Source organism: Leptosomus discolor, chromosome 1 (genome assembly GCF_034619465.1).
Source record: "Leptosomus discolor isolate bLepDis1 chromosome 1, bLepDis1.hap2, whole genome shotgun sequence".
In the NCBI taxonomy this organism is placed as follows: domain Eukaryota; kingdom Metazoa; phylum Chordata; class Aves; order Leptosomiformes; family Leptosomidae; genus Leptosomus; species Leptosomus discolor.
Genome location: NC_141391.1, coordinates 22,841,011 through 22,868,275, shown reverse-complemented (window position 1 = coordinate 22,868,275; position 27,265 = coordinate 22,841,011). Strand labels below are relative to the sequence as shown.

At 41.1% G+C, this 27,265-nt stretch overlaps 1 protein-coding gene across 1 annotated transcript; it reads left to right on the top strand.

The window, feature by feature from the left end:
- Positions 1-1,355: 1,355 nt before the first annotated feature.
- Positions 1,356-27,228, top strand: LNX2 (ligand of numb-protein X 2). The gene is made up of 9 exons (XM_009956853.2): positions 1,356-1,762; positions 10,732-10,970; positions 12,178-12,377; positions 16,054-16,425; positions 17,913-18,059; positions 20,265-20,442; positions 22,215-22,446; positions 24,151-24,309; positions 27,093-27,228. The coding sequence occupies exons 1-9, from the start codon at positions 1,362-1,364 to the stop codon at positions 27,226-27,228; spliced, it is 2,064 nt and encodes a 687-aa protein (XP_009955155.1). The 5' UTR covers positions 1,356-1,361.
- The last annotated feature ends 37 nt before the right edge of the window (positions 27,229-27,265 follow it).

Genomic DNA, 27,265 nt, shown 5'->3' with positions numbered 1-27,265 from the left:
ATAATCCTTGTAAAATGTGCTCTAAGTCTTGCACTTGGCTGTGTGAGGTTAAGGGGCAAAAACCAACAACAGGGATTCTCTTAAAAAGTAAAACGTGGTGAAATGCATGTGTTCCACATGAATTTCAGGATATGTTTATGACTACGTTTCAGCAGCTAGAAATAGATGATGGGCTGGTACCTAGACTAGCATTTTGCATTTCTCCGTATGCTTGCTACTGCCCTACTAGAATAGAATAAGTGACTGTCATGAGTGTTGCTTGCTGAACTGAAATAGAGAATTTAGGCACAAAGTGAGCATTGGTCAAATTTAATCATCCCCCCATCCCCGTTACCAAAAACTAATAAATGAGGAGGTCTCTTAAAAATGTGAGAAAAATTGTTCTATTTTCTAAATCATCCTGTTACAACTGTCATTTCCTGACCAGGCAGCTGTTTTAAGAAGGAGAAAGTTTAATAACTTACAAAGTTTTAGAAAATAAATCCCGCAAACCCACAGTAGTTTGCCTGACATGATTATCATCACGTTGAGTATGCTGTAATTTTGTTAGATAAAAAGCAAAACCGGTTAGTTATTTGGAACCAATAGCTTCATATGATTAGTTTATTCCGTATTTTTATTACTGGCCTCTCTACTAAATTGAATGTGGCATATTGGATAGAATCAGTCTGTCTTACTGTGTAGCAACCCACAGAGAAAACCTGAAGGTAAGTGGTGACATATATGCAATATTACTAATGAAAAGAACAGGGTAAGCGGTTTGTTGCTGTTATTTTTAATGCAGTGTATTTAGACCTTTAATGTGTAATATTCTACATTAATAATCAAAATCCCCAAAAGATAGTAGGACCAGATTAAAATCATAATCTCATATTAAAGAACACATTTAATTACTCGACCATATAACCATTGTTCCACAGTAGGGTATTTTTGTGCTAGAGCTAATTGCACGCTTCTAGTGTGACATTGCATAATGCGGTGTCCTTGCTGTCACAAACTGGTCATCTTACAGATGAAATCTGTGCAGCGCAGCAGTTGTTACAAAGCTGTAAAACATTTATATTGTAAAGGAAATTGTACTTACAGATTTTCTTTGTTGCTCTGTTCTATGACAAGTTCACAGAAAACAGGAATATTCTCTTAATCTATCTAGCTGTTGTGTTCCGGTAAACCCAGGAGTTGATTGTTCCAACAAGAACTTTAATAATTCATGCACAGTGAATAATTTTTATTTCTTTATTTGTTGCAGAAAATGACGCTTGACTGAAGAGTCACCCTGGAAGAATTTGCTTCCCTCTGAGCTTCACGTGAGCACTCCCAGCCTATGAGGAGGGGGATCGAGCATACTTCTTAGCTGTACAATGGGGACTACAGGTGATGACATGGCTTCAGTGGAGCAGAATGCCTCCTTGAACCCTCTGTGCTTCGAGTGTGGCCAGCAGCACTGGACAAGGGAAAACCACCTTTACAACTACCAGAATGAAGTGGATGATGACTTGGTCTGCCACATTTGCCTTCAGCCCTTGTTGCAGCCATTGGACACTCCCTGTGGACACACTTTCTGCTACAAGTGCCTAAGGAACTTTCTGCAGGAGAAGGATTTCTGCCCGCTGGATCGAAAAAGACTCCATTTTAAACTTTGCAAAAAATCCAGCATTCTTGTTCATAAACTGTTAGACAAGCTATTTGTTTTGTGCCCCTTCTCTTCCGTGTGTCAGGAAGTCATGCAGCGATGTGACCTGGCGGCACATCTCAAAAACAGGTGAGTGGTGCAGATGCTTGCATTGCATGTGACTTACACGCATGGTAAGCCAGCTTGTGTAGCAGTAGACATTGGGGGCAGGAGAGGGAAGAGGGTTGGTGGTGGGTTTTAAATTCACAGTAGAAGACGGTGGGAAATGGTCAGTCTATATCTGTGCACAACTAGAGCACTGGATCCCATTTTGGACATCACACCAGAAATAGTGAAGAATGCTTGGAGAGAGTCATGAGGAGAACGACATGATTCATTAGAGGTCTCAAAAACATGATTTAGCAGAAACAGTTAAAGAAAATGGAGGTTGTTTATGGTAGGGAAAAAAAAAGGCTGAGGGAGGGGAAAAATGAGATGTGCAAACTCTGTCTGCAGAGAGGAAGGAAATAGTGCAATAGCAACAAAGGAGATTTAGTTCCGATTTTAGGAGAAAAAGCTTTATAATGGTCTGGCCCTGGCATAGATTGCTTGGGTGGTAGTTGTGTATTCCCCACTTCCAGAAGTGTTTGTGAACATGTTAAACCAACCTTTATCAGGAACAGTAACAGCGGAATTAATTCTGCTTTGAGGTAGGCAGATGGACAGGGTATCTCTCGAGACTCCTGCAAGACCTGTTTGTTTAAAAAAAAAAATCTATTTACTGAACAGGTTGATGGTATGTCATGTGAGCATGATGGAGTTTCTAGGATTGTTTCTTTGTTTTGATTGCTTATAGAACACTTCCAACATCTTGTTAATTTGATAGAAACTAATCACTTCACACCAATGGGAAATTTTGGTGCAGGTTTTGTGAGTGATTTTGTGTCAGAGAGATACATTCCAATATTACCTGCACCTAAATGTTTAGGACCTTCTTTTGAACAGTTGGTAAGTTTGTAGTTCTTCTGCTTCATGCCATCCTACCCTAAATATTTAAGTATTGAAAGGAGACCGTGATAGAAAGAGAGAAATAAGGTTATTACAAGGTTGGACCTTGGACCAGATGATCCTTGCAATCCGTTCCAACCTGGTATTCTATGACTATGATTATCAAATTCAGATAGAATGAATGATACTTCATATTGTGCAGGCTCGTGCACTTTGTTCTTCCAGCAAAGGAATTGCCTCTGCACCCTGCTACGTGAAGACGTTTCATTCTTCTCTGTAAGGCATTCTTCTCTACTGGAAAAATATTAAACTTGTTTTGAGAGCTACGTTTGACGTTTGTTTCCTTTATATGTTGGAGAATATTTTCAGTCAATAAACAGATAGAGCTTTTTTAATCATTGGCTGTTTCATTACATGATTCATGAACAAAACCTTGGACATATCATTTATGTCAAAGCTGAAATATGGTGGAATTAGTGAGTTGGGGCTAAAAAAATATTATGCATATCTATTCCAGCTAACTTTGAACTGTTTAGAGATTTATGAAATTGTAAGAGGAGTATAGTGAAGAGTTACATAGAGAAGGAAATTATGTATTCAAAGGAAATGCATCTGACTTCAGAGGGTCCAGTTCAGGTGAATTGCATCTGCTACCAGAAAATATTCCCTGTGTACAACTCAATGCTATTTGACAACCCGTGTTCATTTTGCAGAGAGAGGTTTCAGAAAAGTATGTAACTGTCCCTGCAAAAAAAAAAGTAAAACCCAGAAGAATAGGCATTGCGCATATCCACTGTACATAAACGAAACACAGGGAAATACAATTTAATATGTGAGTATTTTTGTCATCAGCGTTCATAAAAACAAGCATATTGTCTGGTGATTCTTTGCGAAAACGGATGGTACAAGTCCTAACTCTGCTGGTGTCCTTGGTCACCAGCTGAGATGAGATCTTTTCATTTCCATGACTTCATTATGGGCTTTGTTCTTACCTGCTTTGGTTTCTTTCAATTTGATGCTCTTTTTTATTTTTTTCCCCTTTATTTTTTAAACCAGCCTGCATGAACTTCTGCAGTTGCCCATTTCAGGAGGGTGTTTCATGGTTTGGTAGTGTTATCTGTGCTGGCTCTTTGGGTAAAGACCCCTCCACATTGGTCTTGAAATCCCTGGCCCCAGAGGGAGGGACAGTGTTGGCTGCGGGGAGATGGGGAGAGGTTTCCTTTCCTGTCACCCTCCCCAAAAGGAGGGCTGTATTAGCTGTGTGCCTCCTCTGCTCACCCTCAGTTTGGTCCAGCAATGCTGGTGGCCACCCATGTGGAAAGGTTTATTTGAGAGGTACATGGATCTACCCCATGAACTTCTTTCCAAGTCTCAGCCTTTGTCCATTTGGAGGCTCTTGGAGACCATCTTTGGGTGAAGGGTGACATTGCAGAGGAGGTTGTTTGGGAATCAGGCGTGGTGTGGGTGTTCATTCAGGCAAGTGCTCCACAGAGAATGGGAAGAGAGCAGCCACCACCTGCCCTGGAAGCTGTTCACATGCCTATTTCCAGTGTGCCCTCTTCCTTCTTACCCACATCCTGAAGGCTTCTGGGGACTCAGAGCCTGGGAGGACCTTGGGCTTGCAGACATGCAGCAACCCTACAGGCTGTGGTGAGCCTAGAGTTGCCTGCGTTTTGTTGGTTGTTGTACCCATAGCATGAATGTACACGTGTGGTGTCAATGTCAGGGAGGTGCGGGGACTAATGAGGAGCCTTTCTCTAGGGTTTTTTTTTTTCCTTCTTTTATTTCTCCACATGGTTGCTGTGTTAGCTTAGACTCTTGCTTGTTTCCTCCAGGCAAGTAATTTGTGATCTATATGATGACTTGGAGGTGGTGAGGAAGCCGAACTGTTTGTTCAATTTATAATCCTAATAATAAACTGATCTGCTTTTAATAAAAGGCAAAACGCTAGCAAGACTCCTGCTGCTTATTTGGGTCATCTTCCGGTTCCCCACTGTCATATCTGTCACCTTTTCAGTCCATTTTCCTTGGTAGGCATCTCTTTGAATGGTATTAGAGCTATTTACAAAAGGGCCACGTAATTTGTTTGTACATGGAACACTATGTATGCCTTCTTTAGGTATATATGAAATAGGCATTTACTTAATGCACAAGGTTATTATGAAATCAGAGTGAGCTGAGTCTCTAGCTTTTCCTGTTTGTCAGCTGGAAAAAAGCTTTCAGTTGCAGAAGGCTGCTCATTTTCAATTCCTTCTGTTGTCTTGGGATGCCGATAGGCATTTTGAGTATAGGGTGATTTACAGTTTTTAATTAAGTTTATTTGCAAACACCTGAGCACCTGTAAATTATCATTGCTGACATAAAGGATGGCAGAAACTGTGCAGTTTGAATTTGATTTTATATGGATTAGTGAATCCAGTAAAATTCTACTACTGATCATTAAATGTAGGAAAGAAATATAAAATTTAGTATCACTATACTTTTCAGCATAGATTAATATAAAACAATCTCAACAAGCCTTTACATGAGCTAGTTTGTATTTCTAAGAAATGCGGTGCGGTTGGTTAGTTTTCACTATCTAAAAGCATCCACACTTAGGTTTTCCAGTGTTGTTTTAATCAGCTCTGTTTGAGCATAAAACCTGCAAGAAAATGTCATCATATCCACCAGGCACCTTGGAGTGTAATGTTGCTGCAAGCTGCTCCAGCAAGGAATTGAAAGGCACAAGACGCAAACTTGCTTGCTTCATGGTCACTAATTGCACTCCATATTCGTGATTATCAGTCTTTCAATTTCAAAGTTCTACACTTGGGAACTGTGGTTTTCAAAGTTAAACACGATGCACATAATCTGATTTCAAGGAAAAAAAAAATATGAGTAATGCTGAGTTGTACTGTTTTTCCCAGGCAGTTGGTACAGAAAATTTGTTAATGTTTAGTAAAGTAGGTGCCAATTCCGCTTCTAAATGTCAAGAGTAAATTTATCAAAAGGAAATCTGTCAATAAAACTATTGAGCTTTTCTGTATATGATTTTAATTCAGTTGATTCTTATGGATTATTCAGACCTGAAGAAACTCCAGTGTACAAAAACATACTCTGAAATTCATACAAATTTTAATGAGAGGGTTAGGTGTTGTGATTATGTATTGCTTTTGAGTTAGGCTTCAGTTTTCCCCTCCTATATTTTACTATGGTAGTTCAAATTATCATTTTGGATGGAAACTTTTTTCCAGGTGTTTTAATGTTGAGGCTAATGTTCCAGCCAATTTTATGTCAAGTTGTTTGAACTTTATGTAGGATCATATTTTGTGGAATTGAAGAAATTATTGAGCTATTCACTGTGTGTCAGCAGCACACTTAGGATACGGATTTAGAGTGTCAAGATCCACAGGAAAATTAGTTGTATAGATAGAGAATTTTATCATTCCGAATCTTGGCAATGCCAGTTATTTTGGTGTTTATGATAGTGCTGCTGAGTCCTGTTCTTCCCACCTGGCCCACGTTAGCTGCAAGCACTCTCCCTACCCTGCTCATTGTAACACCAGGAGAAGTGAAGAGGATCTGTAGGATTTAAACTTCTTTTGGCAGGTCTTTTCTTACGCCTGAGTAAGTGGATAGGCAACAGATTCACTTTCTCCATGCCTTATGGATTCTTTCCATTGCTGGAAAGGTGAAGGATCTTTCTGTGGTTGTTCTGTGCTCTGAAGCCACCTGGCTTCTCGTAGGTTCCTCAAACCGCTGGGTGTGAGAGAGAAATGTGCAACAAAAACACTCCTCCCCCCACCCCCGCCTTTCCCCCCTTTTCTTTCCACTTCCCCCGTTCCCCTCACTTTTGCCTCCTCTTCCCTTCCTTTTCCTCCCCTTTGCCCACTTTCTCACCCTTTTTTCCTTTTCTTTTTCCTGAGTCTTCTCTGATTTCCAAACCTAGATAACTCCTAGTGCCTCCTTTTCTATTTTGGTTTGGGTTTTTTATTGGGTTTTGTTTGTTTGTTTTGGTTTTTTTCCCTGGCAAAAGGAAAACCAAGACCCAAACACTTAACTTTCCAAAGCAGCATGATGTTTTACTCTGAATTGCAGCTGTAAACCTTGCCAGAATTACTGCTTAAGGTCACTTTGCTGGCAAAGTTTTATGAGCAATAGCAAAGGCATTTGGGTTGCTTCTCTGCAGTCTTTGCTTAAATTCAGCCCCTGCTTGGAAAACTATTTAGTGCAACTGCTTTGAGGCTATTTGGTCTGTTTGCTTTTATCGAACCTCTAGACTGGGCAGAAGCTGATGGCATGTTACAATCAAATCTTTCTTTTCAGTAGTTAGTGAGCAAATGTGGTTTTCGAGCCCTTACTGTTATTCCACGGAACACACTGTAAACTACATCTTAATTTTGTATGAAAGCTCTTTTTATCTGCAGAGAGGGATTGCTGCTAGTGAGTGTTCCAAGAAGTCAGCTTTTAAATGAGAAACACAGCAGACTTACCTGTAAAAAAAACAACAACAAAAAACCAGCAACACACCCCCCCCCCAAAAAAACCCAAAACAACCCTTTTCTTCTCTGTCTGATATGGATTAAGAGAAGTTGAATGTAAAAGCTGTGCTTTGTCACCATCCAGAATTGAGCAAAAGCTGATGCTGACAGGAGGAGAGGAGGGACTTGATGAACATAAGCAGAAGCTCCTTTTACATCCCAAGAACAACCACCCTTCGAGTTTCCCGATTAAATGACATCACTCAGTTGCTTTTGCTGGTTGTTTCAGTATCTTTACTCTTGAGCATCTTGATTCATGAAAGAAATGAAATAATTTCTGGAAGTTCTAAAAAAACATTCCTGCCTTTCTTCTTGCTCCTCATCAAAATAGTCTGTCGATAAATAAGAAATGCCATTCCTGTAAGACACATTTCAGCCTCATTTCAGCCCTTATTTATGCAATTTGTTGTATGAGAATGGATGCCTGTACCCGTAAAAACAATCTTCAATGCTCATTTTGATCCCGAGTTGCCCATCTGTGTCCAAAATGTTTTTTATCCCCAATATTTGGCAAATACAGTAGTAATGAAGGTGTGCACATTTAGGGAATTATTGGTGCTTGTTAACTGTTAAAACTGCTGTATGGTTTTGCTGTTTGTGAATAATACATTCCTGCTGCCAATAAAAATCTTCTTATATTGCAAGTGGTAATGCAAAATCTCCTTATAAATGTGCTGGAATACCAACACTGGGCTTTGCCTCTTGGTAGGTGGTGTATCATGTTTGAAGACCTAGGAATTGGCATCCCATTAATTACTGTCTTCACCAGAAAACTACTTTCCTGGCAATGCAGTTGCGCTGTATGAGGCTGAATGTCGTAGTCTGTTACAATTACTGGTTAATTTTGGGAAGAATCTGGGTTTTTTTCCTTTTTTGCCTTGTAGAGTGCTGCATAAAAGGGATTCCGCTGAGCTAAGGAGGTATGCTCAGGAGGCTGTTTACATTTCTTCATATTAGCCTTTGAAATGATAATTAAATATCATTGGCAAAAATAAACCTCAAATCTATCTATATTTCACATGACAACTTTCATCAGCCACCAGGTAACAATGGGGGAACGTGCTCTCTGAAGGAGGGTGGAGGAGGACCTGGCTGTGGTTTGGAAGGTTTTGACAGAAATAGGATGCTTCCAGGGGTGATTTTTGTTCTGTCCTGGTTTGATACAGCTTAAAATTAAAAAAAAAAAAAATCCAAGGTATGCTTTGCCATCTACACCAGGTCCTTTGGGATCCACAGGCCTTGTGAGCTGACTCAATAAGTCGACAGCGCAGTGTTTTGGTAGAAGATACCGAAGGAAGTTTCTGGTTCACAGTAGTCCAGTAAGGCTGGACTCTGCCATACAAGCTCAGTGGGATTGAAGCGTGGTCCTCTGACAGTATCAGTTTTGAGCTATTCATTCACCTCTTTCCTGAAAAATCGCCACTCCTATAGCAGAGCAGTTCAGGGACAGCAAGGACGTGCAGTGTGGGGTGGTTTTGTCCTAAACTCTTGCAGGTCGGTGTTGGAGAGCACAATCTGTCAGAGCTCGCAGTAGACAAGAGGTGTCCTCTGCAAAAGCATTTACCCCTTGCCATGTTGCTGCAGAAGTGAGTGGTGCTGGAGATTGGTCCTTTTTTTTTTCCCCCTGTTGCCAGTGCTAAGATTTGGGGGAGTGTGGGGCTAACCCATCAAGTTAAAATATTTTAGAAATTTTGGGGGAAGGGACTGCATCTCTCCCTTTTCCGGGCCCTTTTGGATTCCTGTTTTGAGGTTTGCGTTGTGAAATGGTCAATAAGAAAAACTTCCTGCTGAGTTTCACCTGTAATTCTGTGTCTCTAGCCACCAGAATAAATGAAGGCTGGGCCAGATTTCTTCGCTGATCAGTCCCACTATGCCAGTGACTTCATCTAGTAAATATTACCTGGGCAAAACCAAGAAGTAGGGTTGTGTTCCGTCATTAAAAGCAGAGGAACTTTTTCACAAAGCACAAACTTTCAAGTCATTTCCATCTTCGATTCTTGCACTTTCTTCACTTTGAAGAACAGGATGACCAGCAGTCGCCTTGGGGAAAGCCCCAAGAAATGATTTCTTACATGTGTCGTTTCATAATGTGAACTGTCTCTAATTTATGTATTTATGCATATTTCACAGCACATTTGGGCTCCCATATGCTAATCTTCTAAACATCTATATCTTGACTTATGTATAGCTCAATCATTATATATATATTAATCACTTTATGTATGTATAACATTGCTGGGGGTCACAAAAGGTATGCAGGTGTCTTTATCAACGTTCTTTGGAGTTGAATAACTTTGTTAACATTTCTTCAAAATCCCACATGCTTGAAACAGTCTAACCATATAATTATCAAATCCCCTTCACAGAATGTCAGAACAGATTTGTGATTCTCAAAACATTCTGGTTTAACAAGTTAGGACGTTGTTAGACTTCCGCTGTCTTTTACTCTGTTAACACATTTCTTCTCTGGCTGCAAAACCAAAGAATTTCTTCTGTGGCTATAACAATCTGTCAAGTTCCCAAACAGGGAGTCCTTTCAAGAACACAGTTCCTTTTTTCTGACATTGCTACAGTATGAGCATCTTTAGGTGGTCAACAGCTCCGGAAGCAGGAACTTTAAGAAGGACGCTGAATACTGTAAGAAGTGATATATCAGACACTGGTAAAACTGTCACACAGGGAGATGTAAGATTGATGTCCACATCCAATTATCTACACTTAAATGTAAGACCATTCAATAAATGGAGGCCTCCCATGAATTTGCAACGTTGCAGCCCTTCTTTGCAATAAACTATTGTAGGGTTTTAAACATAAGCAAAAAAATTACTGCACTAAGAATAATGGGAAGTCACAAAAATGAGTTTATAATGAAAAGCGACAAATGCTGATGGAGCATTTTTACATGAGAGAAAGCAAAAAATTGCACCTCCTGTGTGAAGTCAGGAAGAAAAAAGGGGAGACAGGAGGAGGATGACACACTTTCTACTGATTCAAGAGGAGATGATGAGCAGAGCTGTTACTTTTGCTAAACTTTTCATGTAAACTTATAGACAAGCATTTTTTTTTTTCAGTATTTTAACAAATAGATTGCAATATAGGTAAGATTTTCATCTCTTTCCTCCCCTGAATGACGCCAGGAAAATATGATGCTTCCTTCTCTTGGCTTACTAAGGTGAAAGGAGAGATTGTTTCAGTGGGTTTCCAAATGTGTCTTTGAAGGGGGCGTCTCTTCTGTGGAATTTTATGCCGGTCCTGTTTAATCTTTTCAGCAAGGTTATCTTCCAGAAACTGGAATATACATAGCAATGTACATGACAGAGTAAGTCCACAGTCAGAAGGTGTTACAACACACGTAGTTGATGGCCAAAAAAACTATGTAGCAGAAGTTTTGTGAAGAAGGCAGTATTGTTTTGGGATTCTGTCCACTAAAACACATTTAGGCCTCAAGATCCAATGTCTTTAATATTTTTTGTTATTAGCTTAAAGCTGTGGCTTTGAACAAGACTGATTTCATTTGATGGAGTACTCGGGCATTTTGTGCTACACACATTCCTGCAGCCTTGAAGCATGGTATAAACATTGTCTTCACAGGTGTCCTGGGGCTTCTCATCGAAGGGTTGTTCTGGAGAGGAGGAAAACAAGCAAGCTGCAAGCAGAAGCAGAGGGCGAGAGTGGTCCCGGTGGGACGGAGCAGCCTAGCAGTTTATCTTCAGATGCAGATCAGGGAATAGTGCCAGCTGAGCAGAGCTTCAACTCGCCCGCCCTTCCTGCGTGGACAGACGAGCCCAGCATCGACAATCCGCCTTTTGAGGAGAACACAGTAGCAGACAGTATGTCGTCACTTACCTTCTTAAGTCTCTTTTATCAGATGTGGAAACATTTGTGGTGTCAGAGCTTGTCTTTTGCCAACCGTGGATGCATGTCTTCATTTTCTGCTCTTTTCTCTTGCGATTCCTAGAGAAATATTAGTGGGTTTTGGTTATGTACAAGTATACAACCTGGGATAAGGTCACAGTTTGGAAGGAAAAAAATATCTTGGAGTGTATGCCAAATATCACGGTGCTGTATCATCATCTGTCATGTCATGGTGCAGTAGTTCGTGTTTATCTACTGGTAATGCTGGCCTTGCAGCAAGACAAAAGGAGTATATTTTGTGTAAAATTACCGAAGTTTTTTTCTAAGATGAGATTTCTTTTCTCCTCTTCTGCCTTACCCCCTGCCCGGGTCAGCAGCCTTCCCACACTTGAAGTGCTGTCCTGCTCGAACAAAAAGGCAGCTGAGTAACTCTTGCATCCTTCTGCACCGAATGAGCAGTAGCATCTCTAGCATCTGGGATTTTAGAGAGGAATCACTGAGCCTTGCCACAGAGGAAGGTGGTCTTGTCCCCTTCCTTCTCCTCTGTGTTTGCCATCTTTTAGCATCACGGTTTTTTCCTCTTTAGTTGTCTCCATGTTTCCTTCAGAAATAGGCTCCTTCTCTTGACCTAGTAATGCAATGACAGCTCCTAGTGCAGTTGTGAGACCAGCTGACGAAGAGGCATGACTAACATGTAGATGTGGCACTTCAGGACGTGGTTTAGGGCGTGGTGTTGTTGAGTTGACGGTTGGACTTGATGGTCTTAGAGGTCTTTTCCAACCTTAATGCTTCTATGATTCTATGACCAAGTCATGCTCTGTGGGGTAAGCCCCAAAACACATTTTTATCATCACCAAATGTGAATACACAAGTGATCAAATTGGAAATGAAGCGTATGAAATTTATTATAAAGGACAGGATCCAAAAGGTTCAGAATATCCTTTTGCAATCCAAGTGACCCCATTTCAGGAAGCATAGATGCTACTAAGTCATTAGAGAGCTCTTTCTAACGAGCTAGGTGTTCCAACAAGTAGTAGAACTAATCCAATTGTGCTTGTTTAGTTTGTTGTTAAACTGTTGTATTGTGGCCTGTCTACATTGTCCTTTGGTGATTTGCTTTATTGAAAGTGAATGAGGTATAAAGGATATTAATCATCTTTCTTTTTATAAAATAATTGGCAGCAAATCAACAGCCACCTACCTTGCCTGAAGGAGAGATCACTACTATTGAAATTCATCGGTCAAATCCTTATATCGAATTAGGAATTAGCATAGTAGGTGGCAATGAAACGCCTTTGATCAACATTGTCATTCAAGAGGTTTATCGAGATGGGATCATTGCCAGAGATGGAAGACTTCTTGCTGGAGACCAAATACTTCAAGTATGGAACCTAATTATGTATTCTGTCTGCTTACTTTCCATTCACTCCTTGCAGAACTGCCTGTTAAATGAGATGGGAGATTTTCGTTGTCAGACTGTGTTGTGTAAATGTTAGCTTTGCAATTATCAGTTTTAAGGCAAATTAATATTCAGAGCAGAGCCTGTTGTTCTAGCACTTTTGGCTATGATGCTTTATGTTGTTTGTCGGATCAGTCGCTGGAATTATTTTTCCTCGTTACCATCTCTTATCAGTGTTTAAAATATGAGTTGTTTGTTGAGGTTTTTTTAAATGTTGTGGAGCTTGGTCTTTATTTCAACTTTCTGCATGCTTTCCAAAGGAACCCAAGGTTACTTCTGGCTAACAAGTTGTCTAATTTGTCCTATGTAAAAAGCAATTTGTGGATTGTTAGGCTGACTTCATCTAAACTGGTACTTAATCTGGCTTCACTGTTACCTTCCAATAGCCTAGGCAGTTGACATGCATCTTTCAGGATGTGTAAAAGAGTCAATGATATTCTTCACTGGCATGATTTGAAGCAAGGTGCTCTAAATATTTTTCCAAGAAAAAAGTAAACAATTAAAATGTAAGTTGGTTATGAGCATGTATTTTTGTTACAGTTTTAAGTAATTAGCCACAGACAGTATAAAAAGATCAAATTCTATTAGTTTTGTAGTTTTAGTGGAATTTTATATTAGGGGAAGGGGTTGTTTATAGGACCCTTAGGAATGGCAATAACAGTTCTACATAAACAGGACAGTCCTGCAACTTTTTTCTGTTTTTAATCATTCCACCTGAAAGCAAGGTATTACCATCATTTCAAAATGACTTCAGTAACAATGTTTGCTTTTGATCTGATAGCCTAAGATCAGTCCAAATGTAGTATCAGCCTTTTTCATTTCACTTTTTTGAAATCCAGCTGATAGAAGTAGCTTAAATACTGTAGTTACCCTTGGAATGAGATTAGTTTGCACTTCAGAAGATAAAGTCCCTTTTGAGAAACATGCCTTTTTCCTCTCTTGGAGTGTTAGCATAGTGTCTGGCCAAGAAAGCAACCCAAGAGGTTTCCAAAATGTTGCCTTTTTAAGAAGCAGTTGCAGACACTGATTGAATGCTGCCTAATTTATTGTAATACTCAAGGGCTCTCCTTGATCACCAGAATAGGGAGCTTGAGCTCTGTTGAAGCTTTGGAAATCCTTGCTGTTCAAGCAGGTGTCAGTTATAGTTTCTAAAGCTGTAAGTGGCAATAAATTGATTATAAATACGATTTATAAGCTGCAGTGAATCTTTCCTATCAATGTGCTAGCACTGGGGCTGTCAGATGCTAGCAGGGTGTCCATCAGAGTCCTTCTGTCACACCGAGGGAGAGGTACAGGAGGTAACGGACAAACTTTTTGGAAGGTGCAATATCTTTATTGCTTTAAATTTACCTGTGCAGGTGCTCAGCTGTTGTATTAAAATGGCCAGGCTCGGTCTTTGCTGTCTGTAATTGAGTGCAGAGTTCATCGCAGCTCAGTGGTACACTTCAGTTGGATATTTCTGAAAATGTCTTCAAAGGCTTTTATGAGCAGTAAAGGGCTAAAAGAAAGCCAGAAAGGACTGTGAGGTGAAACTCAGCATTTTCCTGCCCAGTCCAACAAGAAGTATTACCCTTTCAAAATCTGAGGGAACAGCATTTAGTAACAGCTACATAAAACCGTATGTTTTCTGCAAGGTATAGATAGGTGCCTAACATTTTCAAAGTGCTCTACAAATTGTCCGGTTTTAGTGCTGGGCTGTGACTGTAATTCATGTAAAACACGTCCTAATGAGAATCTTTTTCCCCAAGAAGTGCTAAGGGTGTTTTATTCTGAAATTGTGAACTGCCTTGTAGAGAGAAGAATTACATTTTATTGCATATATTCTTCTGTGCCCTTTGAATCCTTCCATATTTTATGTATTTACTTTAGCTAGCGACAGCTAAAAATAAAACTAGATTTAATTTAAGGGCTCTGACGGATGAGCCCTAGCGGGTTTTGCTGGTGGCAGCTCTAAATGTTATTTCTCCTAGCTATGCCTCCTTTCCCTCTGCCCAAGGTTACAGCCTGTCTCGGGGCAGTAGCGGACCAGGACACAGCCGTGGTTCTGTGTCTGAGCTTGCGGGGCTGCCGGGAGCAGCAGCTTTGTGCTGGGCAGGGGGCTGGAGGATGGAGGTGGCTCTGGGAGGGCTGCCTTGCACTTCACTGCTGGAGTGGCAGCCTCTCGCAGGGGTAGGGTACCAGTGGGTACGGCCTCCCCTTTGCCATGCTGAAACCACCACGGCCAAATGGTTTGGCATTGACCTCTCGGAGCCCCTCAACTCTGACGTGTGGTGTAAATGTGGTGGCTGTCATACATAGATTTCTGGGTCCTTTCTCTTCCTATTTTTTATAAGTGTCAATAGTGCTATTAGATGGTGGAAGCCACAAGTTTATATTTTTACTTACTTAGGTTGCAATGGGGAGCATTACAAGGCTTAGGTAAGGGATGTCAGTATAGCCCATTTGGTGGTCGTTTCTGTCTGCTGAAATTATGGGGCAGAGGTTTCTCCAACAGGTCACAATAGGATGTGCTAAGGATGAAGTTTTAGCGTTAACTTTGAACCCCTTCTTACAGAACAAGTCAAATTCAGCTTTTGTGCTGGTTTTTGTGGTGCTGCTATTTTCTGTCAAATCTCATTGCACTGACAATTTTTCTTAACTTTATAGTGCAAGAAATGACTGAAGATTACTGATCTTTTATCAGTGGGCCACATAACAAACACAATTCTTGTTTATAGGGAGTGAAAGTTTAATTGGTTTTTTATTTACAACTGAATTTTGAGTGATTCAGGTTGTAAGTCTGAAACTCTGTCCTAGTTGAAGTTGGTGGAAAATCTCCTAAGTTCATGCTGAGACTTGAGAACTAGTACAACCACCTTTTTCTACTGTCTTTGTGAACAAATTTCGTTATTCTGTATTTCAAGGGGTTTTTTAAATTTTTCACATCATGGAAGTACTGTATACTATTAGACATAAGCTTTCTTCAGAAATTTGGGTGTATTCTTTTTACAGCTGTTGTTTTATAGTTTTAAGTGATGCTAGGTTTGACACTGAAAGTACATGCAAAGTTCTTGTGCTGGAGAACAAACAGTATAAAGATCCAAGGAAGACAAACCCTGGACTGATTACAGAGGGTGTTCACTGTTAGAGAGATGTTGTCACACTTGTAGGGAAAAGGACTCAAGTTGCACCAGGGGAGGTTTAGATTGGATATTTGGTAAAATTTCTTCACCAAAAGGGTTGTCAAGCATTAGAACAGGCTGCGCTGGGAAGTGGTGGAGTCACCATCACAGAGGTATTCAAAAGATGTACAGACATGGTGCTTAGGGACATGGTTTAGTGGTGGGCTTGCAGTGCTAGGTTAACGGTTGGACTTGATGATCTTAAAGGTCTTTTCTAACCTAAAAATAGGTTTGTAGAATGAGCAGCCAAAGTTGGTTTGCAGGAGAGGGTGAAAGGGTGAGAGAGGAAGCCTGGTAGGGTCAGATATGTAGGCTGCTCCAAGGTTGGTTTTGCAGTGAGCTCTGAATTTAGTTTGGAAAGGACTTTATTTCCATAACCAGGAACAATTAAACGCCTGAAAATATCATTCGGATTTTTTTGATTTTGTTGTTTTGCAGGTCAATAGCTTTGACATAAGCAACGTGTCTCACAACCACGCTCGAGCCGTGCTTTCCCAGCCGTGCTCAGTGCTGCATCTCACCGTGCTGAGAGAGAGGCGGTTCGGCAGCCGCACGCACAACCATGCGGACACCACCAGCTCCTTGCGGGAAGACAGCTTTCAAGTGACGCTGCATAAACGTGACTCCAGCGAGCAGCTTGGCATTAAACTTGTACGCAGAACAGATGAGCCAGGAGTTTTTATTCTTGACCTTTTGGAAGGAGGGTTGGCTGCTCAGGACGGCAGGCTCTGCAGCAACGACCGGGTACTTGCGATTAATGGACATGACTTGAAGCACGGGACGCCTGAGCTTGCTGCACAAGTTATACAGGTAATTTGCATTCCCTACCTGAGTCCTTAGCTCAGCTTTATTTCTTGAGCAAAGCCTGGGGTAGAATCTGTCCCAGACAGAACAGCTTGTGTAACACCTAAAAGCCTGCAGCGATGCAATTTGCTGTGATTTATGTTCTGGAAATAATAGTGCAAAACAGGGTCTGCTTTGGCACCCAGCAGATGAACTTCACCTCCTCAGAAGTGAAAAGTGCATTAGTCTTTCCTGGCATACAGCCTGAAGGTTAGAAGACTGCTCATGTGAGCAAAGAGAGTACCACGTAGCCTATTGGTTAGCAGAAAGAAACACGAGGATTATTATTATATTTATGTATGTACAGTAATTTTAATCTCTCAGTAAGGTCTATAAAAGTGGTCTTTGTTTTGTATTGATTTGCCTGTGCATGGAATTGGGGTTAAAACAGGAAAGTGATTTGTCAGACTTTGTAGAGGCAACAGGTAGCAGCTGGGAAGGAAAAAAATAGGTCTTCTGTGAGTCCCATACAGTAAAACTCATTTTCTGAGTGTTCAAGAAAGAGCTATTCCCAATGTCTGGCTCTGCTCTGTATTACCCGAAGCTCGATGCAGTCTGACATCTGACCCTTCCCTGTTCCCCACAGGAAAACCTTTATTCCATGCCTTTCTTCCAGTCTATACGGAAACAGCTGCACCACATTGCTGCTTCCTGCTGATGAGATGTTGGTGAAAATTGCTGGGTTTAGGAAAGCTGGAATAGACCAATAGTTGGTTCTTGCAGTCTAGTGCAGTCGTCTTTGCTTAACCCAGCACCACAAAGAGAACTCCAATACAAATGAGTAGTAAATATTTGTTTCAGGTATTGTTTGAAGAGCTTCCCTTGCAGTTAAAAGAAAATAACAACGATCTTGGGAATTGTAATTTCAGTTTCCCAGTGTTTGGATACAGTGAAGTATCTATTGAGGTGTGGTTTTGCGGCAATAGGAGAAGTTGATGCTTTATTTAACATCTGATAACTGAGTCTCCTTATACTCCCCAAACTCCACGATTTGATTGTCTGCTTGTTACAGAACATATTTCTTGGAAGGCTCTTTGGAAAGTACCATAGGTGTTCGGAGCTTTTGATGAAAACCTGCAGACCCTAGAGCCATCACGTGGGCATTTCTTTCTTTTATTGTTACATGTTGCAGAACGTCGCGCAGGCTGCAAATGAAATTGGAGGGTTTATAATGTTTGAAGCTTCATAACACAAAATGCGAAACGGTCCGTTTGGCAAAGGATTTCCAGCTGATATAAATGTAATATCAGAGGCAAAGGAGGGAATTGTTTAGGGGGAATTGCAGCAAGAAGCAAGTAAGGGACAGTGCAGTCTAAGCAGTTTATGGCACCCCCAGGAAATGGAAAACAAGTCCTGCTGTTGTCTCGTTTCATATTTCATTGTACGTTTTCCTCCCTCTCTGCTAATAATCAGTGTCATATCAACCTCGTGACTTTGTTTTATATATTCAACAGGCTAGCGGGGAGAGAGTGAATTTGATCATCTCTAGACCCTTGAAGTCACAGACAGTCAGTATTATCCGAGACACGGGGACTCACAACAGCAACTCACACCAACACCAGTCCCAGCAGCTGTTTCATAGCAGACCCAACTCACATAAGGTTGGTGTTTTTCCTTCTAAGAGGCATAAATACCATTTTACTCATGTGATGGTCTAAGTGTGTAGAAAGGCAAGACTGGAAGAAAGGGTTGTATCTTCACTTAAAAAAAAAAAAAGAAAAAGACAAAGAGGACGACTTCCACATACTCAAGTCCTGCATCATGTCTGGAATGGAAAAAAAAGATATGCAACAGCTTTTCAGTATTTTTTTTTATTTGATAACTGTAGTGAAAGAAGCAAGTTCTCTGAGCTCATATAGCTGTAGTTGTTAGACCTTGCCTAAGACAGTGGCTCATGTGTTACTGCTGTGTGGGAAAGCTGTTATTCAAGAATGTTATTTCTTGCTGCCACTGTGCTGGCTGCAGCCAGCAAGGACAGGAGGTGTGCTGCACACATCCAGCATATAAAGAGCATGTTGAAAGGATGTGTCATCTCCTCCATGAGCCAGCAGTGCTGGCTGCAAGACTGCTGACTTCTGCAGGGTCAAGCAGGGAGGGAAAGGCAGAGATTTTCATGAAGCTAGTGTCAAATTATCTGGAAGACCTGCAGAAATAAGTCCTGTGCTCGAGATGTTCTTGTAGTTAGAAAAATATGACTTCTCGCTGTTGGGAAGTTGATTTTGTGAAATACTTGTCATGTTGACCATGTCAACCAAGCCACCTTTCCTCCTATCCACTCTGTTGGCATTACTGTTTAGTGTCAAACAGGAGTTGTGTTGGGAGGATTTACATGTGTTGACAGTATTTTCTTTTAAAAGTCTGGGTAATTTCAGAAAAGAACAAGTGAGGCTCTAGGAAGCTTGTTTTCCTCCTGAGGGACAAAGGTGAGGCTCCTGAATAGTCAGTGGCCTTTAGTACTTGCCACAACATTAGGCATTATCAGCACAATGATTACAGCTCATCTGTATGAGAGCTTTCCATCTGCCAGCATGGACTGTGTTCGTGTCACGGTTCCAAAGCTGATCCGTTGGTTGAGCTGATTTCTCTCACATATCAATGCCATCCCTGGGCACTTTCAAAGTGGGGAGTCTCATGTAACCACAAGTGGACATTTCCCATGCTTCACACCATTTATCTTTGCCTCTGTCTCATTAACCTACAGTTGATTTAGAAGTCTTGTGGCTTAAAAAATGTTTATATAATTGCATGTCACCAGCCAGTTAGTCCTCAAGCCTGAAGACTTAAGAAGGAGCTCTCTTTGTAAGCTGTGGTATGTATACATATAGCTAGATGTGTGATTAACATGTATATGCAAGGAACAGTGTCAATCAGAAGGAGAATGTGACATTGGAAGTCAAACAATGCCATTTTCCAAGAGAAGGCAGGGGAATAAATAAGTATTTGTAGTTGGAAGAATCTCCCAGGTTATTTCTTCTGTTATTTTGGATTCCTTGCAAATACTCTGTTGATTTAAGATGCTATGACAGGTGTATGTGTAGTGGTTTGAATGTGTCACTAAATATCCTGAAGAGGAAGGGCTTCAGCAAATAAATTATACTTTGATTCAGGTTTAGGACCTTTTGATGTGGCAAAACTAAATATGGGCTAAACTTTTAATTCAGATGGTAGAAAATTAAATACAGGATCTCTTCTTGCTTCAAGTTTGGATCTTCCTTGCAATTATTAGGAGGTCTGCACAAGGCACCCATTACCAGCCTATAGCACTGATTGGCCTTCATTACTTTGTGCTCTGGGAGATTCTGCATACCAGTTGTGAAAGAAAACATGACATAAGAGGGCATTAAATGGTCTCTCTTCGTCATAGTGAAAACACGTGTGTTCATTTCTTCGGAGCTTCTTTGTAATTCTGGGCCATATTCTACTGACAAATGAGGTAATACTGATGTTCACCAAGACATCAAAAGATTTGTTTCTGTTTTGTGTCCACTCTTTTGACCATACGGTTTTGTAGTGCAGTCCTAAAATTTGGCCTTTTCCAGTGTAGGATGGTAAGAAAAACTGGAGTGGGATTGTCAAGATGGGCCTTTATAAACTTTCTGTCTATATCTAAGTATCTACATGAGCGGATTTTTTTTTTTTTTTTTCTGACCTGGAGGAAATCCAGCTGAAGCCGATTAGCGCTACTTAGTCCTTTTAAACCATTCTGTTTAAGTGCCAGAGTATAGCTTTGGGTTGTATTTAGTTGTGTTTTGTTCTGGGTTTGTTTTTTTTTTTTAAGTTTTAACAATGTTATCCTTGTCAAACAGGATCTCTCCCAGTGTGTTACATGCCAAGAAAAGCACATTACTGTGAAAAAAGAGCCACATGAATCTCTGGGAATGACAGTGGCAGGAGGCAGAGGCAGCAAAAGTGGCGAACTGCCCATCTTTGTGACAAGTGTACAGCCTCACGGGTGTTTGGCAAGAGACGGCAGGATTAAACGAGGTGGGACTTGGCTTTTCTGGTGGCACGGGTGGCCGCTGATTGCTGTTTGATGAGTACGTGCTCTGGAGTCAGGCGGTGTCAAAAAGTCTTTTCACAGATGTAGGGAAGCGCTGATGGATGCTTTTCTTCATATTTCAATAATGGAAATAGAATATTTAGTATCACACTTCCACCTTTTCTAGGAAAGGGATGTTTAGAGAACGATAGCAGGGGAAGAGGATAGGACCAGGAAATGTCTGGTTACATTCTTTAAAGCTGACGATAATCCCCTGAGCTGAGGGTCTGCTGCAATGCTTTGTACTGTAGTGCACGCATCCTGTTTTTGTGTTTCCTTTGGTGTGCCGGGCCCCATCTCTCTCTGAGGACTCTCTGCTCCTCAGTATATTATCTGAACAGCAGAGGTGCTCTGATGACAGGCCACAGCTCACCCGTGCTAAGTTTATCCCCAAAGCTACATCAGTGTTGACCCTGGTTCCTGAATGCTTTCTTAATCCTTGGGACAGCTTGGGTTTGCTGGTCTTCAGGGGTGCTACAGCACCTGTCTGTGTTCCTCGGCTTTGCAGAAGGGAAGCAGGAGGTGGAGGTTAGGCTCGGTATAGGTGAAGGCAGTCCTGCCTGATCGATAGCAAAGCATTTGTTGATTAAAACGTATTGTGCCATATGTGAAACAAAGACTGCCTATGGGATCTCTGCGATTCAGAGTTCACAGAATCACAGATTGTTTTAGGAAAGAAATTTAGGAAAAAAACCTTCACAGATTGCAAATTTAAAAAGAACAGTGTGGGTGCTTCTGAGAGAGGGAGATTTACACCCACATACCAACGGGTATGCTTTCTTTTTCTGTACTACTATGAAAAACACACTTGATAGAAGAATTGCAGTTGCTCTTTCATTGTGTAACGTTAAAGTAGCCACCGCAGCAACAAAAGTGATTTCCAGTTAAGCTGCACCTCAACTTTAGCTTTCCCTGTGAGGAAAAAGCATTTCAAAAATCAGTCTCGTTCCAAATGTCACCCAAGTGTTTGCATTTTTTGCTTTGGTTTTTCTGGCCTTGATCAGTGAGACATTGTGTGAAAGAAGCTGTCACTGCTTGGACAGTAAATAACATTCTTGTTTTCATCCTGAGGCTTTTAAAAAATATTCTGAAATAAAATAAAAATTGTGGCAATTTTTTTAGTGGCTTCGATTCTTTCCAGATTATCTTTGTAGAGATGCTCTTTCGTTCTTCTAATGGACTGGGTTTTGTACCAACCTTTCCAGTAGTTTTTGAATTCCATTTTGTTCTCTCGAGTAACAAGTTAGAAAAAGCAGAAAACCCACAACACAGTGGAGCCTCACTTATCTACAAGAGTTGGTTACTTTGTGGTGCCTGTATTGTTCCTTCCATCATTCTTCCTTCCCTTGTAAAGTTAGCGTGGACCTGAGATCCACCACTGGAAACGATTAGTGGCATCTGCAATAGCAGTTGCAGCCAAGATGGTGAGGTGCTTAGGTAATTTTTGGTCTCAAATTTTCAGAACAGTATACCATGGAAACTACAGCATTTGATATGTTATGTGGAAATAAATTATACTGGCCCAGCTTAATAGTTCAGTACATTGGTGTTTCAAATGGGCAGCGTAAGGTTTCAGAGCTATTCACATTCCCAGGCGTCAGTTCAGACTGTCTCAACTCCAAAAAATACAGTATTAAATGAAACCCTGGCATGGGAGGTGCTGTCAGTAGGAACAGCTCTGACAGGCTGATGTGTTCTCCCTTGTGCCTTTCAACAGGTGATGTGCTGCTGAACATCAACGGCATCGATTTGACTAACCTGAGTCACAGCGAGGCGGTGGCCATGCTGAAAGCTAGTGCTGCCTCTTCAGTAGTTGCCCTGAAAGCCCTGGAAGTCCAGATTGTAGAAGAACAGCCCCAGGCTAATGAAGAGCAGTTAAGTACCATCAGTGAAAATGAATACGATGCCAGCTGGTCACCATCGTGGGTCATGTGGCTGGGACTTCCAAGGTACAAAATTAGTTGCTAAATTAATTAATTACCTCTTTTAAGCTAAGCTCAAGAGAGATATAAAAGCAGAGACCTTATTAGTTGCAGCACATCTGCTCTTATTTCCATTTGACTGACCATCTCAGCTACGTTCGGTTGGCAGTATGCTTACGAAGCGGGCTGTGAACAAGAGCGATGTCTCCTTAGGAAAATGGAAGATGAATAGACTTGGTTTATGCCTTCACAAAATGTAGTAACTACCTGTGTGGATTCTTCTCATTAAACACAATCTTTTCTAGTGTTTAACCATGTCGTAACTTCCTGTAGAACATCTAAAGCCAGAGAAATTATTAATAAAAACACAAACTATGTACCCATGTCTCTCTCTGCTAATCTGCTACCTAAATTTATGAGGCCAAATATATAACTTTAGAGTATTGGGTCAGACTTGCCATTCTGACAGACTCTTGACACGGGTCTCTTGCACACATATAAGCCTGTAGTTCCAAATCCCCATGTCTTTTTTTTTTTTTTTTTTCAAGAACCTACTACCATTTCTGCCAAACACACAAACTCTTCAAGATTTGCAGCGAGTTCCCTCCCCTTCACTAATTTGCATTCTGCTGGATATCACTGTGTTTCATTTTTACTCTTCTGTTCTTCACTCTCTTGTTGCTATAAGCTCTTTCTGGCATTACTTGCTGTCAATTCCTCTCCCTCTGATAGAATTACTGAGCTCAGATGTATAGTTTAAGCATAAAACCACGAGAACCAGGCATATTGGTAGCAGAATTGCAGTTGAAGATAATAGAACCATGTGTTGGCCCTCCAAATATTTCACACTTTTTCTGAGTTTTACTATCAATTAATTTCTCTTCCATTCAAGTATTAGTGAGTTACCTAATTTCAATTAATAGCTCTCAGTTTGGGTAAATGTACTCCTTTTCCGTGCTTCAGCAGTGGTTTATTGCTTATATACTACTGATACCCATGCGTGGCTCCTAAATTATGCTATGCATTGTGCTGCTGTTTGTTAAAGGAGTGTTGTGTATCAGTGAAGAACTTGGCATCTTTTTTACCCAAAAGTTAATTTCTATGTTTTGTTTTGGTTTGTTTTTTTTTAATTACAGTGATTGCCAACTTCATTGGCAAGAACTAACTTTCACTGGAGGAGATAACATATACCAGTACAGTTAGCAAAACATTATCTGAATTATTTATGTTCTGTGCAATAAAATAGTTAATAATTTATATTTTCATTACTGGTGACTCATCAATTCAGAGGTAGCAAAGATGATGCAGGGATTTTTAGATCTTTACTTAAAGCAGAAAAAGCCTAAACTGACTCGGGGTGGAAGAAAAACTCACTGCGTTTTTGACTTCCAGACTAACTACATCGGGTACCCATTTTGCACCCGCATTCTTGCCACCTGTGAAGTCCCTAAAATGCCATTCTATTACTGTCAGTTTACAAAGTAATTATTCTACCACTGTATTATTTCTTTTAAAACACTTTTCTGTCTCAAGATTTTGGGTGTTTTTGATAATCAGTTTGAATATTTTAAAATTACTCTGGGAACAGAAGTCTAATCACCATCCCTCCCCTTCTCTTCCACACTTAGCATGGTGGTAATGATGAGACAGCAGGTGTTGTGCCTACTATAAAAATACCTATATGTGGTGTACACGGCATTTCTCTTGCTGTTCTGTGCTTCTGTTCCACAGCTGCCTACATAGCTGCCATGACGTAGTGCTGCGGCGGAGCAATTTAGGGAGCTGGGGTTTCAGCATCGTCGGTGGCTATGAGGAGAACCACACGAACCAGCCTTTCTTCATTAAAACCATCGTTCTTGGAACTCCTGCGTACTTTGATGGAAGATTAAAGTAAGCTGAAATAATAGTAACAATAATAACAATAATCCACACTTTTAAATAGTTGTGTGCTAGTGCAAGTAACAGCTTAAGGAAATACACTGTAGTGCCTTCTGCTGGGGGATCATGCAGCCCAGTAGTGCTTTGCCTCCCTGATGAGTGGGATGCAGGGAAGTACGGGGTGTTTCTGCTGGGGAAAGGGTGTCTGTCAGAGGTGGTGCTTCTGCTGTCTCCTGTCCTCCTCCCCAGCTGCAGTGCTGGTGTCACCTGCTGTCTCCATCTCCCTGTTGAACGCTTCTTTAGGCCAAGAGACACTGAAAATGTGTATGTGCGGAACTGACTAGTTCATAACATTTTTGTCTTCCTCGAGAACAGCTAAAAAATTACAACTTCTGTAAAATCAGGGAAACTGCTTTATCCTTTCATATAGCCTTCTGAAGCCTGTGTTTGAAACTGGTACCGAAGGTGGGTGCTGCTGCTTTAATGGGAAGGCAAGAAAGTAGATGAAGAAGTCAGCACCTGAAAAGATGGCTAAGGAACCAAGTCACGACGTCAGTGCCCTGAGAGTCATTAGTTGGCAGGAAAAACACTGATAAATGAGGCAAGTTCAGCGGAGGCCCCTGAGATGGGGGAAGCTGGAGCACTTTCCCTACAAGGGGAGGCTGGGGGAGCTGGGCTTGCTCAGCCTGGGGCAGAGATGTCTTCGGGGGCACCTAACAGCCCTTCTAGTACCTACAAAGAGATTATTGAGGAGATGGAGCCCAGGCTCTTCACAGTGGTGCAGGGCAAGAGGAAGAGAGACAACGGGCACAAGTTGAACAAAAGAGGTTGAGAATGGTTATAAAGAGAAACTGTTTTCCCATGAGGATGGTCGGGCAGTAGCACAAGTTGCCCTGTCTCTGTCCTTGGAGGTTTTGGAGACCTGACTGGATAAAGCCCTGAGCAACCTGGTCAGATCTCACAGCTGACCTTGCTTTGAGCAGGAGGTGGGACTAGAGACCTCCTGAGGACCCCTCTGACCTTAAAGATTATATGGTTCTACTTACACATTATGTTTGGATGCAACCCTGAGGTCTAATATGCACATATGCATCTTAGCCTTGTGTAGGATTAGTTCAGAACTAGGACTTACACTTCCTATTAAAGGTTCCCTTGTTCATAAACTGATCTTTTGCAAAGGTGGCAGTAAAGAATATGCAATTTAAGGTTTTATGGCATGATTTTTACGTGTAGATTTACTTACAAAGTAACTTAAGAAAAAATGTAGTTATGCCTAGAGCCTTGCCAGTAATTGATTTTTCAGTTCAATGACTAAGTAAATAAATGAAAAAATAGCTTGGCTGAACACAAAATTAGATTTTTTTTGGCCAACTATGAAACAGTTTGGATTAAATGAAAGATTTCAGTTCAGCCCAAAGTAAATAATTTCAGATTGGGGAATTAATAACTAGAAGTCTTCACACAAATGGAAATTCAAGCATCATTCCTAAGAAGGGGGGAAGAGTGGTTGTGGTCACATTTACCCCCTTGTAAGGAATGGAAAAGATGCTCTCGTGTGATATTGTGATACAGTACCCTCTGTTCAACTGTGCTGTCTCACTGAGAATATGGACTTAAAAATGGGCCATCAACAAGGGAGAGCTCCTTAGAATATGCATCATGAGTTATCCTGTGGCAGGGCTTTTTGAAGATGTCCTGTTTTGTTTAAGTTACCTAAATGTTTTGTTCAGCTGGAAAGGAAGGAAGAAAATAACTTCACAGTTCAATAGTTAAGGCAGTTTTCTGCCTACATTATCTATCTGGCATGATGTTATAGAAGGTGAAATGACTTCAGCAGAAAGGCTGGGTGAGACCCCACTCAGTGAACTGTAGCATTGCGGTTTGGGTATGGAGTACCTTGGTTCAGGCAGAGAAGTGCTTTTGAATGCACATTTGACTGGTGTTGGTCACACCTTCCTCTGCCCTGCCCTAGTGGAGGGCACTGGGAATGCTCAGGAGAGCATCTTTTTTGCCATCTATTTTGGTCCTCCCAATAGTGGGAGGATGAGTTTTGGGAAAAGTCCTGTTTGATCTCCAGAGTCATGTTTGACTGCTCTGGGGGATGCCAAACAGACACTCAAGTCGCAGAGAAGAGATGCCTGGAGATGGAGCATGCTCAATGTAGGAAGAATGTGCTTTTTTTAAGTTTCTCTTGAGCTTGTAAAAACTGAAACTTAACCCTTTGAGTTCAGTTTTCTCAAGTCCAGCAAACAGCACCTTCCCAAATTTCCGTTCCCTGCTTCAAAAACAGAGATGCTACAGCTTCTCAGTCAAACCATCTGCTGATGGTTATATTTGACAAAATCGTAAGCCATTGAAAACAAGGTTCTCAGTTGGAATGTGGTTGGTAACCATAAGTATCTTTACTTACACCTCCTACAGTAAAGGCATGTTTGGTGTAAACGCGTTATAATCCACACAAACAAACAGAAATGCTTCTGTCATGCACATGCCATCTCATTACCTTCTCTTGACTCCATTAGATCTTTCCAGCTCTCTCTTTTCATGTTTGCATACAGGTCAGCTCTTAATGCAGAACTCTCTTTGTATTAGGATTGAAATCTAGTGATTTGGGAATTTCCCAGATGAGTTTCAGTAGTAAAGCAGACTTAAAATTGAAGCCCTTTGGATTTTTTAGCTGCCTTTCCAGCCTGATGCAAACCTAGCACCCCAGCCATGAAGTGCTGCTTGTTGGTGTGTACTAGCTACTGCAGAGCAGGAGTCATCATTTGGTGTTTTTCTTCTTGTGTTTTTAGGTGTGGCGATATGATCGTTGCTGTAAACGGACTGTCCACGGTTGGAATGAGCCATTCTGCACTCGTTCCCATGCTGAAGGAGCAGAGGAACAAAGTAACTTTAACCGTGATTTGCTGGCCTGGAAGCCTCATATAGATTTGTGAATCACTTCGGTTCAAGCAGCATCTTTTTC

Coding starts and splice junctions, on each gene's coding strand:
- LNX2 (XM_009956853.2), top strand. CDS start 1,362: ATGGGGACTACAGGTGATGACATGGCTTCAGTGGAGCAGAATGCCTCC. Junction 12,378..16,053: donor CTGGAGACCAAATACTTCAA/GTATGGAACCTA, acceptor GTTGTTTTGCAG/GTCAATAGCTTTGACATAAG. Junction 24,310..27,092: donor TACTTTGATGGAAGATTAAA/GTAAGCTGAAAT, acceptor TTGTGTTTTTAG/GTGTGGCGATATGATCGTTG.